The sequence below is a fragment of the Falco biarmicus genome, chromosome 9, assembly GCF_023638135.1.
Source record: "Falco biarmicus isolate bFalBia1 chromosome 9, bFalBia1.pri, whole genome shotgun sequence".
In the NCBI taxonomy this organism is placed as follows: Eukaryota; Metazoa; Chordata; class Aves; order Falconiformes; family Falconidae; genus Falco; species Falco biarmicus.
In genome coordinates this window covers 8,276,671-8,289,884 of record NC_079296.1, presented here as the reverse complement: position 1 = coordinate 8,289,884, position 13,214 = coordinate 8,276,671, and the positions used below count along the sequence as shown (strand labels likewise).

At 45.3% G+C, this 13,214-nt stretch overlaps 1 protein-coding gene across 3 annotated transcripts in view; it reads left to right on the top strand.

Annotated features, from left to right (window-relative positions):
- Positions 1 to 13,214, top strand: part of RABL6 (RAB, member RAS oncogene family like 6) — a 58,695-nt gene that overhangs the window by 27,574 nt on the left and 17,907 nt on the right. For all 3 annotated transcript variants that reach the window (XM_056351707.1, XM_056351706.1, XM_056351708.1), the window contains 2 exons: positions 2,646 to 2,749; positions 12,226 to 12,584. In XM_056351707.1, coding sequence (XP_056207682.1) covers positions 2,646 to 2,749; positions 12,226 to 12,584 — 463 coding nt within the window. The remainder of the gene's footprint in view (positions 1 to 2,645; positions 2,750 to 12,225; positions 12,585 to 13,214) is intronic.

Genomic DNA, 13,214 nt, shown 5'->3' with positions numbered 1-13,214 from the left:
TTTATTTTTAAAGTATTTGGAAGTCCATTATTGGTGATACATTTTTACAAAATTAAGTGCAACACTCTTAATTAAATCTAAGTTCATAATTTACTGTGATCTGTGAAAATTTAAATAAATACAACTCTGGTATATGTCTTAATGCCAAAGTATGAGGAAAGGCAAACCACTTGTTCAATAAAAGCTATTATCTAAGTGCCTAAGGTAAGCATTGGAGAACAGTGTCCCTTCCATCTCTGTTTATTCAGCTAATTTGCTCAGCATTTGATTAACTCCTCTTAGGAAGCTGAGGACAAAGAAGCAGAAAACTTGCTCTTTTTTGTCTCATTTTTGCATCTACTATATGAATAACATAGAAGGATGAAATCTGTTACTTCTAAAATCTTGAAATTATTGAATCTTGAATTCTAAAATCTAGAATTTTAATTCTAAAATCTTTATTAGTACTTCTGTTTAGTGTATAGCATGCTTTGCTGAAACTTTCTTGTCTGTATACCACAATAAAGGGAATTGGAGTTAACTAACAACATCATAATTCTTTGTATACATGTTAATGGAAGTCAGGTTTCCATCTGCATAGAGCTTATGAATATGATAAATAAAAACTACATAGCAAAGGAAATATGGAACACTCCAAGCTCTTAACACAATGGCAAAGGTAAAAATGAAGAATCTAAATGCCTTGGAAGCAGTAAATTAGCTTATATTGTCATAGAAGCTCTTAAATTTCAAGAAAGAATGTATCTTCCAGTAAATTAGCATGTTTAAACATTATCAACTGCTATGAGTCACCTGGTCTTATAATACAAAATAAAAATTACTTAAAGCCATGCTTGCTGATATAAATCATGGTAGAATTTTATATAAATCAGCCTGCTCCACGGACAGCTCAAGCTGTGTCCTGACTACTCCCTTGGACAGAGTAGCGTGGTGTGTTTTATATAAGACAGATGAGTGAGTTGCTCTTTAAATTTGTACACTTTCTTGATAGCTTCAAAATTGTCGTGTGTATGAAACTATATTGTCAATAGCATATGCATGTGGAAACTGAATGCCATTGCTTTATACAAATGTCTGTCTTCCCATAGGGATTTTATTCTGTACATTTTGTAGTTTATTTCCTTTTGTGCTCTTCATGCTAATGGGATTTCTCTGCAGTGAGCATGTGTGTTGTGAAACACGGTATTAAAAATTCACCACAGTTACTGACGCTAACCTTCAAAAATATTTGTCACAGTAGAAAGTTTAAATGTGCATTGAGGATAAGCAGTTATAAAAGCAAAAACCTTTGCAGTTGCGAGGAAACCTTTGATTTCTCTTCTGTTTCCTCCTGTCTGGGTGGTGGCACAGCTTGGCAGCCTGTGGCACTGGTGGACCCTGCTTTAACGGGCACTGTGCAGCGCCGTGAGTCATCGGATGTGTCTCAGCACAAGCTGTCACCACGTCCTGTGCCATCCAGCGTGTAGGCAGTGTGAGAGGGAGGATTGACACTTTCAGGCACTGAACATCGTGATTTTTGACTCCGGAATTTGGTGTGTAAAGTGACTTTTGTGCCCCTCACTCAGAGCCTCCCCAGGGGGCGAGCAGAGTGCCGGGGCTGGTGGTGGGAGCTTGGCCAGTGCCCAGCTGTGTGCCAGCTGCCTGCGTCTGAGCCAAGGGCAAGGGGCTCTGGCACAAGATTTGTACTGTGGAGCGGGGCAGTGGCCACAGACAGCTCTAGTCTTGGCCAGAGGATCCTGAATTGTGTTTCTGCAGAAATGGATGCTGTGTTAGCCCTGCGGCTCAAGGATGTTGCAGGGCCAGGTCTGCTGGGCAGGCAGGTGAGGTTGGTGCTGGATCCACGGCAGATGAGCCCTTGGAGCTGGCCATGCCCGTGCAGCCTCAGCGTAATGTGTGTGGTTATTGATCTCTTCTCATTGCCATCCGGACTGTTGGGAGGAGTGTCCCATGACCATTTGCAATTGATTTTGAACCTTTTAAGCCAGCACTTCCCCTCAGCTGAGGTTTTTGCTTGGATTCTGTTGGAAACGTGGAAGGGAAAGGGCTGAATTAGGCTACCCTGTTTTGTGTTAGTGAAGCCAGCTCACTTTATCACACATTTGAAATGGACTGGAGTGTCTGTCTTGCATCTGTGGGGCAGCAACTGAAGGCAGAGGGGCAGTGACTTCTAAAATTTCACTGAGTTGACAGGTTGTCCTCAGTCATCTACCCTGACAGTAAAAAGAAAATGATTGTGAGGTTTTGCATCAGCTAGGTCCTACTCACAGAGGGACTTCTTTAGCACAGGGAAAAATAAAAGAGCAGAATGAATGGGTTGCCCAACTGTTCTCCACAGGAGTTGGATCTGTTTTCCAAATGCAACTGGCAATGCTGTCTGAAAATCACACATAATTGATTTATGGCTGAGTACAGCTCACAGAACAAGTTACTTTCTTACACACAGACTTTCTGGATTAATGTACTTTTGCTACTGCTTCTGCTTCCCTTTGTGCTTCTGTATTTAAATTGAGAGGGACCAAAGCTCCTGTTTAATGCATTGCTGTGGGTAGAGTGGTGCCACAAGATCTTGCTGCACCCTGTGAGCGCACGGAGATCTGTTACAGTGACCCTTCCTGCTCAGACCCAGCTTGTTTTTCTTTCTTCAGAGGGAGACGTTGCTACGGCAGCTGGAGACGAATCAGCTGGATATTGATGCAACTTTGGAGGAGCTGTCAGTGCAGCAAGAGACAGAAGATCAAAACTACGAACTGTATGTCACTGAGCCATCTTTTCTAACTGTTTTGTTGCAGTCTAGGTGTCACGTGAATGTTGGGCAGCCCCAGCTGTGGCATGTGGCCAGGCTGAAGGGTCCAGTGAGTGACATTTAGGGTTTCTTTGGAACTTGTAAACTGTTGCTTTTAAGTGGCATCACCTGAAATAAAGCGTACCCTTGGGGATCCCTATGAAAGGGTCTGGTTCCTACAGGCATGGGATCTGTGGGAGGGCAGTGGAGGTGAAGCTCAGGAGCACCCCTGGAGGCAGCACATGCTGAAGGAATTGGAGAGAAGTATGTTGCAGCCTCTGATGCTGAAAGGGGTATTTTCCATCTTTCTTCTACTCAGCGCACAAGTTGATTCCTCTTCTTCTGGCTATTGCATTCCTGTGTATTGTGTGTCTTGTGACAGGCAGAAGGTAATAGCAACGACATTGTTGTCTTTTTTTCCCTTTAAGTACTTCCAGACTCCTCAGTGCATTTCTGGTTTGAAATAGTGGCTATTTCCTGCTGCCTTGCGTTTTTTCAGTGCCTTGTCTGATTGCTTGCTGCTTGAAATGAGCATTTGCCAGATTGAACCCTGCAAAGCCAGTACGTCTGTAGCACACTGAACAGGAACCTCTTCAGATTTGTATGTTGTTGACAAATGTGTTCTGTGAATTCTGATTGCAAGGTCTTTATTGCAGTGATGTGCAAGACAGAAAAGTCATCCCAGAATGAATTGGAAAAAGATTCTTTACAGGCAGCTTTATTTAGAAGTTGGAGTCAATGGTTATGAAATATTCATGCAGTCATTTTGAGCAATTTTCAGACCAAGTTTCAAGTTCCATAACCTTAGTCAGTGTGTCTTCCTTGAGAGCATTGAAATACCCCATATAAACCTGAAGCGGTACCATTTCCAGAGTGTTCACCTCATTCCTTACCCCAGGGACTGGTTTGTCTCCTTGTGCCTTCAGCAGTTCTCTTGATGTCCCTGCTCAAAGGGCTGGGCTGTGTGGGCTGTGCTGTCAAGATTGTTTTCCAGTACTTTTGTTTGTACTGCATCAGTAATGGGAAGATACTTAAGGGAAGATATCTGAAAGAATCAAGAGCAGAGCTGTTCCAAACTTACACCAGAAGATCTTGCTCCTTAGTCACCTCTTGCCCTTATACCAGCTTTAGCATTTGCTGAACCCTCTCATGTGCCACTTCAGCTCACAAATCCAGCAGAAGGCTGTTTTCTGCCCTGTCTGTTTGGGTTAATCTGAGTCGGGCTGGCTCTGAGAAGCGTGTGTGTAACACCATAACTTAAAGGAAGCAGCAGCAGTATGGTGCTGGCAGAGGTGGGATGGCTAGACCTTGTAGTTCCAGCAATGGGCACTAGACTCGATGATCCCATCCAGTGTAACCACACCAGTGGACACCATTTTATGATATTGGTATGCTTCCTCTGCCAGAGAGTACCCTTTCTGGGTACATGCTCCTGCAGAAATATCTGATTGCTAAAGAGTATCATTTGCAATGCCATAGCATCAAGAATCTTAGGGCCAGAGTGCTCGCATTGCTCTAGGCACTGTGCACTAACAAGTCAAAAAGCATGTTCTTGCCTTTTGCAAGCAGAGAGGAGCTTTTGGTGCAGTAAGCATCAGCTAGCATCACCTCAGCAGAAGCCCCCGAGTCATCTGCAGAAACTCCAAAGCCAGATAAACATTGGACCTACTTGTCAGTCATTTGTCATTTTCCAAACCAGCTCATCAGCATGGGAGGAGCAGGAGATGGGGTGTGTGCGCCTGAAGATGCACACTGCGTGCCCTGGGTCACTGGGTGCCGTAGCAAAGTACTGCTGCTCAGCTGCTAGGGAGGGCTGGCGCTGCAGGTGGCTAATTGCACCATTAAGCTGCATAATTGGCTTAACATGGCATAAGAAATACCTTAGCTGTGGTACCTGACAGAAGAGGAGTTGCTACAATATTAAAAGCAAGACTTTTCTCTAGAATTCTAGAATTATAACCAAATAAACTGTCATCTTTATGCAGCTGTCCAACTTCTGCTTTCACTGCAGCTGCTGCATGTTTATGTCTGTGTACCGAGACCAATGTTCTTTGCTTTCATAACATAACGCTTCTTTATAGAAAAGTCTTTAAAATATCCCTGGATGCTTCCTGGCTTGAGCCACTGATCCCAAAAGAAAAGCACCAGGCAGTGTCACGTCTGAGTACTTTCATCACACTGACTAGAATAGGGTGCTATTTTAGGATTTTTGAGGTTTTTCCGTGCATCCCAGGTAGAAACAAAAAGTCTGTTTCAGTGGCACCTCTCTGAAGCAGATGAGCTGCAAAGCAGTTACTTCAGCCCCAGAGTTGAAAAGTATACTCTTCCTATGTTCCATTTTTTATCCCTGCAGGAGCCCTTCAAGCTCGAGTCCTTTAGCCTAAGTCCTGACAGAAAAAAATAACCACACTGATATGGCAGGGGACTTTTTTTGGGTAAAGTTCCGATTCTTAGTAAACAGTTTAGGCTGGTGAACAGAGTATCTGTAGACACGACAGTACATGGGATTTAGAGCTTGTAGTTGTGAGGCAGGTCTGCAGTGCTCATTATTAGGCCTTGGGAAGGTACTTGCGTCCATGCTTGTCAGATGCCCATCATTTTCGGATTGTCATGTTTAACATGCTACTTCGTCAAAATGAGCACCTGATGCATTGTCCTCTGACCCTGACCTTGTTGTATTCAGTATGTGCGTTGGTGCAGTGTGACTTGCTGACCCTTGACAGATGTGAAGCCCTTGTGTTGGTTGCTTCAGTTTAGACGGTGCCTGGAGTTCTGTTGTCAGTCACCACAAATTGTACAGCAAGAGAAGGTGTCCGCAGGCACTTGGGGCTGCAGGCCATGGTGTGGCTGCTGCAGCACCTCCGAGGCGATTCCTGCTCTCCAGCCATAAAATCAGGCCATGGAACAAGGCCAGGTGACAGTGCTAGGACATCTCACTCAGTTACTTCATTCACCCCTGTGCACGTCTAATAGCTGCTCTGTCACAATGACCGATGCTAAATTAGGATCAGCGAGAACAGAAAGAGAACAAGAACTCTTTCTCCTGCTGTGGCTGGGTACCCGAGGTCATTGCTCCAAAATGTGGATCCCAGAGAAAACACGAGGTGGCACACAACGCTGCCTCTTCTGCCTTATGTAAGCTATCCCTTGGCAGCCACTGGCTGGGCTTTGCCTCTATAAGACACATTTAGATGCTTCCAGCTCTTTCCCTGTGCTTAGTCTCCTCTCTGCCTGCCACACCTCTTGCACTGGTACTTTCCCTGTGGTTTCTCAGATTTTACATTTTCAATGCTGCTAAAACAGCATTTCAGCCCTTTTTGAGTTCCTCAATTCTTATTCAAAAAACAGCAATGACTTTTTTTACTCTGTTCCAAATTTGTACTTAATTTGCTCAGTTTTTCCATCTTTAATTGTACCCAGTTTATCTTCTGTCACAAGGGAAACTTTATGTTCAGCATGCCTGTTCCCTCACTGGATTGGTGCAGATGGAGAAATAGTTTTTGGGGAAATTGTGGAAGCTCTTCCTGCATATTCATGTTTTTTTAGGAATAAGCTGCTGGTGGAAGCGTTTGCAAAAGTTAATAAGAAGCAGATCTAATGTATGATTTTCATGAGTTTTTATGTTTGGCTGTGTTTTTTTCTAGTATTCTTTTTTAATATCAAAAATCATTTAATTTCAAAGGTTAAGTAATCAACTCTCTTTGAATTAACTTTTTTATTCCTAAGGATTAATACAAGTTAGTCAAAAGGAATACTTAAGTTATTCTTTGTGAGAAATCTCATGTTCTTTCACACTCAGTTTTGAGAAGCCTCAGGAAATTGTCATCTGTAAACCACTGTGCGATTGTTTGCCTTGTAAGCACATGAAGTCCAAGTTCTTCACAGGAATTGTTTGTAAGAAATGAGTTTTCAGATCGTTTGCTCCTTGTGTTTAAGAGCTTTTAAGCAAACTCTTAGTCAGGCTTTGTAAAAATATATTTGAAGCAGTTGAACTTCAGATTATCTGAGATACCGTATGATCCAGGCTGCAGCAGCTGTAGTGGTAGGACCTGTCCCAGGTTTGCCATGTGACAGAAATCCTTCTGGGTACTTTCCCAGCGGTGCCGTACAGCTGTCACCTGCGTTGTCAGATCATCCTAGATAGCCAGGTGCTACTGTCCAGGTAGGGAAGATTGTAGAATCATAGAATCATTTAGGTTGGAAAAGACCTTTGGGATCAAGTCTAACTGTAAACCCAGCGCTGCCAAGTCCACCACTAAACCATGTCCCTAAGCACCAAGTCTACACGTCTTTTAAATACCTCCAAGGATGATGACTCAACCACTTCCCTGGGCAGCCCGTTCCAACACTTCATAACCTTTTCGGTGAAGAAATTTTTCCTAATATCCAATGTAGACCTCCCCTGGTACAACTGGAATCCATTTCCTCTCATCCTATGGATGATGGACCAGTGACTGCAGAAAGGCATTTGTGCTCTCCTGATGAGGACTCTTCTTTTAGGAGCCATGCTCCCTGCATTAGACAGCTTTATTCGCTACAGAGTCATTGATTGCATTTTGGGCTTTTATTTGCTTGTTTGGTTTTTCTGTGTTGAGCATAGCTCATGATTTTGCAAAGACTGTGGTGCTGATAACACCAGTGCTGTCTGGCAGGAGGACCTGCTGCTTGAGCTGTTCCTTTGTGTCTTCAGCTGTATTTGAAGTACAGGTCCAGAACCACACTGGCTAAAGGCTGAATTACCAGTTAGCAAAGTAAACCCACTTTTGCTTTGTCTTCCCCCTGCCCCGCTTTTATTGTTACTGCTTGCTGTCAATCACTGTTGCTGTCAGACAGATAAGGAGCCAGTGCGTACTAGAGAGGACTCTAGGTCATCTTTTTTGTGTGAGGCTGCATTAAGAATTAATTGCAACTGAGCCTGTCATCATCAGTCTTGCTAGGAAAGCAGAGAACATGGAATTTGTCCCGTATGTTGTGGAGGGGGGGTTGTTCTACTGCATCCACTTTGTGTCTCATGGAAAACCTGAGCAGCTCTTGGAGAAGGGCTGTACTCCAAGGTCTGGGCAGCAGGATTCAACCCGGCTTGGCAATTGGTTTCACATTCAGGGACCTGGGCTTAGGGGGGAGTCAGGTTCAGTACCTTCAGTGAGCCCAAAACAAACATCTGGAGATCTGACCCTCAGTAACCCCAGTTAAACTGATGTCACATGGCCTATTAATCTTCATTTTCACAATTAATAAAATAACCCAAAGGCTTTCTTGCCATGTGAAATACACTTGAAAAATTGATCACAGCAGATTAGAACCAGGAGCCAAAAAGCTTCAGGCTGCTTCCATCTTCAATAGTAAATGAACATGAGCACTGACAATTTTAAGAACTGTGAGGCTAACAAGTCCTTTTGTGCTTTTTTTTGTTTGCTCTGGGAGCAGAGCAACAGTAACCTCAGGCCCTGACAAATTTTTGTTCCTGCAGGCCATGTTCATCTTTAAAATTGCATTAAAATCTCCTCTTGCGAGCAGGTCCAACTGGGTGTGAATTATTCAGGGGTTTTGAGGATGAAGACTTGTTACTCAGTCTGAAATGGAAGGATTGAAAGGTGAACAAGGAGCCCACATGGATCAGGACAGATAATCCATCTGGACTTGCATAGCATGTTTGCTGTTGCTGTATCCCAACTGAACAAGTGTACTCGGGTCACAGCATGAGTTCGTCTTGTGTTTTAATAGGACCTGGTCTACTACACGTAGTGGATATGAAGCTACTTGTTTCACAGTAAGATTTTGAGTGAGTCCTTTTGTTAAGGACTGACAAAAAGGACAGAACAAGGAACACGGTGGCCAGATTGTATAGAATGTGAGAAAAAACAGACACGTGGCAGGTTTGGCCTGTTATGTTCCCAAAACAGCCACGCTTCTGCCTCTGAAGAATGTGTGTAAAGCCAGAGAAAGCATTCATGCATTATGTAGTATTTTCGAAGTGTGGAGGATGCTTAGACACCTCCACCCTGGAAATTACTGAGAGCTTGCCGGCAGCATTTTCATATATGCTGTTTTTCCACCCACCTCTTTTCACGGAAGAAGATACGAATATGAAAGCTCAGCAGAGCTCTTTAATGCAGCCCATATAAAACCAGCGTCAGACCATCCTTATTTCCCCAGTGTCGTGGCACACAACACAGAGCTTGGCCCATGTGTCTGGTTGGAGATGAGGAAGGTGACACGAAGCACACATGCCACAGCTCTCCTTGATGCTGTGCTGGAGTAAAGAGTCTGTGTCGTGCTGTCCCCAAATAACCATTGTGTCTTTCTACTAAAAATAGCTTGCTGTCTCTTATTCTTGTGCCCTTCACATAATGTAGGTGAGCAAGGCATAGGAGCACAGGTGCAGAAGAAGCCTGCATGTGTGTTACTCTCCAAACTAGCTGAGCTGGAGGGAAGGATGACACTCTTTATACTTCAGTTATGTAGTATTTTTTCCCTCCAGCTCTTAAAATTCATGTGTTTCTGCAGGAGAAACAGGTGGTAGTCGCAGCCCTCCCTCCCTCTGGATCTGGCTACTTGCCCAGAACAAAGCAGGTTGTTGTTTCCAGAATGGGCAGTCTTTGTAGTACAAAGTACAGTAAAATTTTTAGATGCCCTAATATTGTAAAGAGTGCCCTGTGCTTTGTTGGGTCCTGCTTTAAATACTCATTAAGCTTCATATTCTGTATCCTGAAATGACTGTATATGTATTTTGCGTATACTTCGTACAGGATCCTTGTCCCTTAGTCTTCAGTGTGTAATTGTCTTATCCTGCTTGAGTCAGCCAGTTGCCGTGATGGTGGGACCCAGCACCCTGATCAGAGACTCAGAGGTGGTTTGATTCTAGTTTTGTGTAGCGTTGGTGATTTGGGTGCTCACATAGACGGTCGGAGAGCTCAGCTCAGCCAGGAGAGCTACAGCACTGGCATCAGTATCTTGGACGCTGGATGCGGCAGCGACCAAGCTTGGAGGCCTTCCAGCCAGGATCGCTGTTGCTATAAACAAGCACAGGGGTGCATGTAGATCAGCTGGGATCGATTGCTCTTTACAGTTGGGAGGCAGGAGTCTGTAACCCTGAGCAGGGCTTGGAAGGAGGAGGAATGAGTACCACAAAGCAGAGCTCTTCAGCCATCCTGCCTTCGGCTCGCCCGGAGCCCTGAATCAGAGCTCGGAGGGGAGGGATGGCAGAATTTAGCACTCAGTGCTTCTGGCATGGATCTGCAGAGCTGCGCATCCCGTGCACCCAAGTGTTGTGAATGGCTTTTCAGGGCATAGCAACTCACGTGGTTTTGTGGATAAAGAGCATTTGCTTTGTTGGACAAGGGCTGAATTGCAGGTACCCTTGGTTTATCTTCCCCTCACCACAGATGCCTTGCCTAGTCTGCCTTGAGGGATGCTGAATTGCAGCTCAGTGCCAGGGTTAAACTCCTTTGTGTTTCCTCTTTGGTGCATGACAAATCCGTGCATCATTTTCAGTGGAACATGTTGTCGCACAGCTCACCCCAGCTACTAGTCCCCTGAGAGGGAGGATGCTGGAATGGTTGCTTTGTTGCGTACTGTGATCTCAGCCCCGCAAGGAGCTTGTTTTGTTGTAGCCAGTCTACTGGGTGGAATTAGCACATAACCCTCGCCCCGGATCCTGGTGGAAGCATTCAGTGAGGCTACCACTGCCACTAAATTAGGTGCCTTGACAACAGTCTCGGGGGGATACGCAGTGGATGGCCACGTGACAGCCAGGCTCCTTTCCTGCTTCTCCCAGGCATCATTGGGATTGTAGCCTTTAGTCCTGTCTTCTGGAATGAGTGAGGAGACTCTTTCCTAGCCATTCTTACGTGATGAACATGGAGCAAGAACACTTGTTTCCTAGCCCTTGAGCAGATGACTATTTCCTTTGTACTGCTGAATTTCTTCCCATTCCTGTTATTCAGGATCATCCAGTTCTTTCTGTCTCTTGTCCCTGTCTCCCTTTCTGTTGATGCTGCCTCCCAGCTTGCAAGCCCATGAGCATTTCTCTGGTCTCTGTGCCACTTCATTGAAATGCTGAAATATACCTCAAGGCTAATCTTTAAGGAATTCTACCAATTATTTCTCTCCTAGATAATACCGCTTTTTAGTGCTACCCTTTATCTGCACCTTAGCCAGTTCCTTAGTTAGGAAAGACTGCTGGTTTTCTAGTTCAAGTAACAGCTTCCTGAGGATGTTCTCTAGGGGTCCAGACACTGCTGGTCACAAAGTATATTAGGTTGTTCCTTAAAATAGGAAATTATATCTCTAGGGGGGTTAGAGTCTTTTAGTCCCGCTGTTTGCTTTCTGCTCAGCAGTCATTCCAGTGAAGGTGTCTGTCTGACTTAAGTCCCTGGAGGATGAGGTTGTGCTCTGTATGGGAGAGGAGTCTCTATTTTGACATACTCATTGCCTGAAGTACAAGCGAGTCTGTCTGTCTTCCAGAAGCAGCTGAACCCAGAGTCTCTGTGCATGAGTAATGTTCATTAGTCTTAATGAAATAAGAGGCGAGACCATGACGTGCTAGATTTTATACATGATATTTCACTTTAGGTGTCCTCTTTATATCTCTCAGATGTCCAACATGTAGCAGATCTTATTTTGAGACCATTTCATGCTAAGAGCCCGTCTTTCTGTTAGTGTTTCTTTGCATACAGCTTGTGAAAAAACTGCTAACCAAACGGGCTGCAGCAGGAGGCTGCAGCAGGATTAGGCTTCATTTCCTTTTTGAAAAGGATAGAGCATTTCACCCTCTCTAGCAGTGCAGGCTTTAATGCTCTTCTAGTCAGGAATCCAGCCAGGACCATAACTTGTTTCAGAGCTTGTCCTGCTTGGCTCCACTGCCTCCCACGCAGAGGGGGAGTGTGTGCAGGGGGAGAGACTGCCTGTGTATCTGCACATTGCGAGAAGGGTAATTGCCGTCAGTCCTCTGTGAGCCCTCTGGATAGCTCTTTTCTTTTGACATTCAATGTTTCTCCTCTGAAATTCATTCTTGGCTGAAAAAAAAGGGGTTTATAGCATTTGACTTTTCTCGAGCTCTCTCATCTCTTCTGCAGAATCTAAAAATGTGCCATTCCAGTAGCACTTACTCCCTTAGAGACATATGTCCAAGAACTGACTTAAGGTTGTGTTTCAAGCCCTGGCATGTTGCTATAATCTGTCTATCCAGGGAGTTCCCAGAAGTGTTACAAATATAGGTTTCATCCTGCAGTGCAGAGCAGGTTGGGATTCTCCACGCCTCGATGCAGATCGGGTGAGTTTAGCTTCTGTTGGTGAGCCAGATCTATTGTGGCCCAGGGAGTCACAGCATCACTGAAAGCAGACCCATACCCTCCCAGCTTAGCCCACAGTCAAAGCAGCCCAGCACTGTGCTCGGTGCTCTGTTGAGCGTTCCTTATACTTGCAATTTATCTTCCCTGCAGCTTCCTTGAAATGATGGAAGCCCGAAGTCAAGGACACACATCACCCCTAACAACTAACGGGCAAAGCCCTTCCTCTGGTTCCCAGTCACCCATCGTACCTCCGAGCTCCACGTCGACGGGCAGCTCCAGCCCTGGCACCCCACAGCCACCGCAGCCGCTTTCCACAAGCTCCGCCATCTCTCCTGAACCTCCCCCATCTTTTTCACCAGTGTCTGCACCCGAGGCCCAGCAGCCACACGCACCTCCGCCAGCTACAGCCTCCCCAGCACCTCCAGCTGCAGTCCCACCACCAAAGCGCAGCATTATTTCACGTCTCTTTGGGACATCTCCTGCACCAGACCCCTCTCCTCCCCAGCCAGGTAGGTGCTGGAGTGCAGTGTCTAGGCAGAGCGTCACCCGTGGGTGTTTCTGTTTTCCTTTCATGTTTTTCCCTGCGAGAGGCTGGGCAGACAGGTGTCTGAAGGCCACAGGCCCTGCGTGTGCAGCATGTGTCCAAGGAAAGTTGTACTGTCACTCGTTGTTTTTTTCTCCTGATCGGTGGTTTGGTTTGTCTCTGTGCTGGTTTGGATGGGGACTGTGTCCAGCCAGCTGGGTGGTGGCTATAACACATTTCAGGAGGAAAATACTGAACATACAGGAAACACTAATAAAAATAACTCTCAGCTGCTTACCAGGAGCACAAATGTCTCTTGAATAGCAAGAAAAATTGTTAGAGAAGCTATTTGAAGCTCTGTCTTCACAAAAGTGTGGCAGCTCAAAGGGACTCTTGTGTATTAATGGAGAACAGCGGAGTGCTGGTTTTAAAGGTTATTCAGCCAGAAATGATCGCGTAAGTCCAGGCTCTGCAGCAGATTTCCCTCTGGGGAAATACGCTCCTTCAGAGACGGTCCGAGGAAGAGGGCAACCCGCCTTGGCTTCTTCCTTCGCACTGGTACACAATGGAGCAGCGTAGCGCGGCATTTGGTCCAAACCCCTGCCGGATGAAGTTA